At 40.6% G+C, this 3,496-nt stretch overlaps 1 protein-coding gene across 1 annotated transcript; it reads right to left on the reverse strand.

The window, feature by feature from the left end:
- Positions 1–496: 496 nt before the first annotated feature.
- On the reverse strand, positions 497–1,573 carry LOC139864716 (uncharacterized). The gene is made up of 2 exons (XM_071853286.1): positions 1,565–1,573; positions 497–1,447 (listed from the first exon to the last, which is right to left on the reverse strand). The coding sequence occupies exons 1-2, from the start codon at positions 1,571–1,573 to the stop codon at positions 497–499; spliced, it is 960 nt and encodes a 319-aa protein (XP_071709387.1).
- Between the last annotated feature and the right edge of the window lie 1,923 nt (positions 1,574–3,496).

The raw sequence follows: 3,496 nt of genomic DNA on the forward strand, positions 1-3,496 counted from the left end.
TGGTGTGTTTACAATGAGTTACAAGATGGTCTATTTATAGAATGATTTAAGGAGTAAGCTAAAAACAATTCTTTGAAGCTTTATGTGAGTTTCCTGACAGCTTCATGGAGGCTACATGTGAGCTTCCTGACAGCTTCGTGGAAGCTACATGTGAATTTTCTCACAACTTCGTGGAAGGTACATGTGAGTTTCCTAACAACTTCGTAGAAGCTACATGTGAGTTTTCTAACAACTTCGTGGAAGCTTCGTGTGAGTTTCCTGGAATCTTCCCTCTAATTGTTTAAAGTTCTCCATATCTCCAACAAAAGCGGCCCTAGAGTAACTCACTTAGCCCAATACACATGCTATCCCAAGAGATGGGCGAAAAAACCTACCTTTAACCTATACCATCCTTAGGATTTGGGTTAAAGTCAAAGGAAGACGGGGATGAGAGCCAAGAGGGCCAGTCGAGAAAAATGTTTTTGCCTCTACAATTTATCCATTCAATGCAATTAGCTTAGATGTCCGCGAAGATTTTGGGAATGCAATGGGAGGTGGACTCGAAAACACGGTCGTTGCGATTTTTCCAAATAAAGTAGCAAGTGACCCAAATGGTGGCTTGCCAAATTTGGGATCCCGTTTTGGTTTTCATAGCAGGGGTGGAAGCCTTCGAGATGTCACGTATGTGTGAGATGTGGAGATTATCAACATTCCACCATTTTCTAACTCTTTCCCATATATCGACGGCTACCTTACAATCTAAAAGGGCGTGTTGAGCGGTTTCAATAGCGTCATCACAAATCGGGCATCTAGTGGAGTGAAGGTCGATTCCTTTGTTATCGAGTTCGAATCTAACCGGGATTTTGTTTTGCTTTGCACGCCATATAAAAATACCTACTTTTTGGGGGATAAGAGGGTTTAAAATCGTAGCATCGTGGCAAGGTATGTTGGCAATCGAAAGATCCGTTAGCAGATCGGACAGCGACTTAGTTGAGAACGAACCATTGGTGTGTAAATTCCAATTCCATCTATCTGAGTCGGCTGATGGGTGAGGGAAGGCAGCGAGGTCAACAAGCAGATTCTCGAGCTCACCAGACGCCCTCCACTTGGGTTCAGAGGCCCAATTCCAAGAAAATGATGGGCTGTTTTCGGCCCAATTGATTCTGTAAGCAACATATGAAGATTTCTGTCGCTCGAGTCTATAGAGTCTCGGATATTTTAGCTTGAAAGGAGTGTTACCGCACCATTTGTCTTCCCAAAAGCTTGTATCCGTACCTGGACCTATCACTTTGACAAAAAGATTAGAATTGTCACACCCTAACTTAGTTAGGGTGTGTTCTAAGTTGGTGATGGAAAACCATGTACGCCCCGCAAATCTTTTTTGGTCGTTAGGATCAAGTGAATTAATGCAACCCAACCCGCCATGAGACCCATAGAGGCTTTTAATAACCTTGACCCAAAGGGCATCCTTTAACGTTAAGAATCTCCACCATCATTTCACTAGAAGTGCAAGGTTTTTAAAATTTAAGGACCCGACATTTAATCCTCCATAGTCATAAGGTAGGGAGATTCTTTCCCAATTTACCCAAGCCATTTTTTTCTTATCGGAAGTACCGCCCCAAAAAAATTCACGACGTAGCCTTTCTAAATCATTGATGACCCGAGAGGGGGCCTTGAAAAGAGAAGGGAAGGCTATTTAGAACGGACTTAATTAAGGTTAGGCTCCCACCAAAAGATAAAGAGTTTTCTTTCCATGATGAAAGTCTATTTTTAAATTTATCGAAAACGGGTTGCCAATTTTGGTAACGCTTAAGGTTAGCTCCAATGGGGAGTCCGAGGTAGTTAAATGGGAAGGATCCTTCCACACACCCGAACCATGAGGCTAACAAAAGAGATTCCTCCTTTGACAATCCGATGCCATAAGCACAACTTTTACAAAAATTAATTTTAAGTCCCGAAAGGTTTTCAAAGCATTTAAGAATTTTCAAAATATTACGAATTTCGACCTTGTTCCATTTTCCAAAAATAATCGTATCATCAGCATATTGTAAGTGGGACACGACGACTTTGTCTTTTCCAATTTCAACACCATTTGTGAGACCTTTAGAAAGTGTAACTTTAACTAAATGGTTTAGACCCTCACTAGCCAGGATAAAGAGAAAGGGGGAGAGGGGATCCCCTTGTCTCACCCCACGTTTAGGGAAGAATTGGTCGGTCGGTGACCCGTTTATGAGTACCGAAATAGACGTGGAGGTTAGACAAGAGCGAATCCAATTGATCCATTTTGTGCCAAAACCCATGAGCCCCATTAATTTAAAGAGAAAATCCCAGTCTAAACAGTCAAATGCTTTTTCGAAATCGACTTTAAAAATGAAACTTTTTTGTTTTTTTGCTTTAAGTTCGTCAACGGTTTCACGAGCGATTAAGATACCATCCAAGATATATCTATCACTGATAAAGGCACTTTGTTCTAACCCGATAAGCCATGGAATACATCCCCTAATCCGATTGGCAAGCACTTTGGATAAGATTTTATAATAACTGCCAATTAGACTTATGGGACGATAATTGGAGAAATTTAAAGGATCACTTACCTTGGGAATGAGCGTTAAGAATGAGGCATTGCATCCATTAGAAATGGATTCATTTTCCCAAAACCAATTTAGCGCGCGAACAAGATCCTCTTTGATAATATCCCAAAATTTGGTGTAAAAAAGAATGTTGAAACCGTCCGGCCCGGGCGCTTTATTTTTGCCACAACTTTTGATTGCGTAAAGGATTTCGGATTCGCAAAAGCGAGCTTCTAATTTTTCAGCCATTTGAGGGTTCAGAGGTGATCCTCCCCAATCATTAAGATCAAGACCATCAGTTCCATTTTTTTCAAAGAGTGATGAAAAATGCGAGAGTGCTTCCTTCTTGATATCATCCGGGTTGGAGGACCAAATACCTGCAATGTTAACACCGTGGATATTGTTTTTTTGGAGTCGCCTACGTATAATCGAATGAAAAAATTTACTATTCTCGTCCCTTTCCAAGGCCCATTTGAAACGGGATTTTTGCTTTAACATCTCATTTAAAGTTTTTTCTTTTTGGTTTAGTAAGTCTCGGGTACCCATCCATTCTTTTAACTGAGATTCGGCCAAATCAGTTGACTCAGCTTGCTTCTCCCATGCGTTAATTGACCGAGTTAATTCCTCAATCTCGGCACTTAGTTTCCCTTGATTTGTGTTAAACATCTTTCTAAGCTCCAGTTTCACATTTTTCAATTTATCGCGGAATATGCAATCAGGCCTTTTGCTTTTAACCTCAAGTTTCCATGCGAGTTTGACGATATCAGGAGCCTCCTTGTTCTTAATCCATTCATCAAAGACTTTCGTTGGTTTGTGAACAAAATCTAAGTCGTTTTCTTTCAAAATTATCGGGCAATGATCGGTATGTTTTTTATCGAGGACCATGGCATGGATATTTAGCCATTGATGGATGAAGTTTTCTGTGACGAGAAATCTATCTAATTTGC

This window comes from Rutidosis leptorrhynchoides, chromosome 8 (assembly GCF_046630445.1).
Source record: "Rutidosis leptorrhynchoides isolate AG116_Rl617_1_P2 chromosome 8, CSIRO_AGI_Rlap_v1, whole genome shotgun sequence".
Taxonomy (NCBI): Eukaryota; Viridiplantae; Streptophyta; class Magnoliopsida; order Asterales; family Asteraceae; genus Rutidosis; species Rutidosis leptorrhynchoides.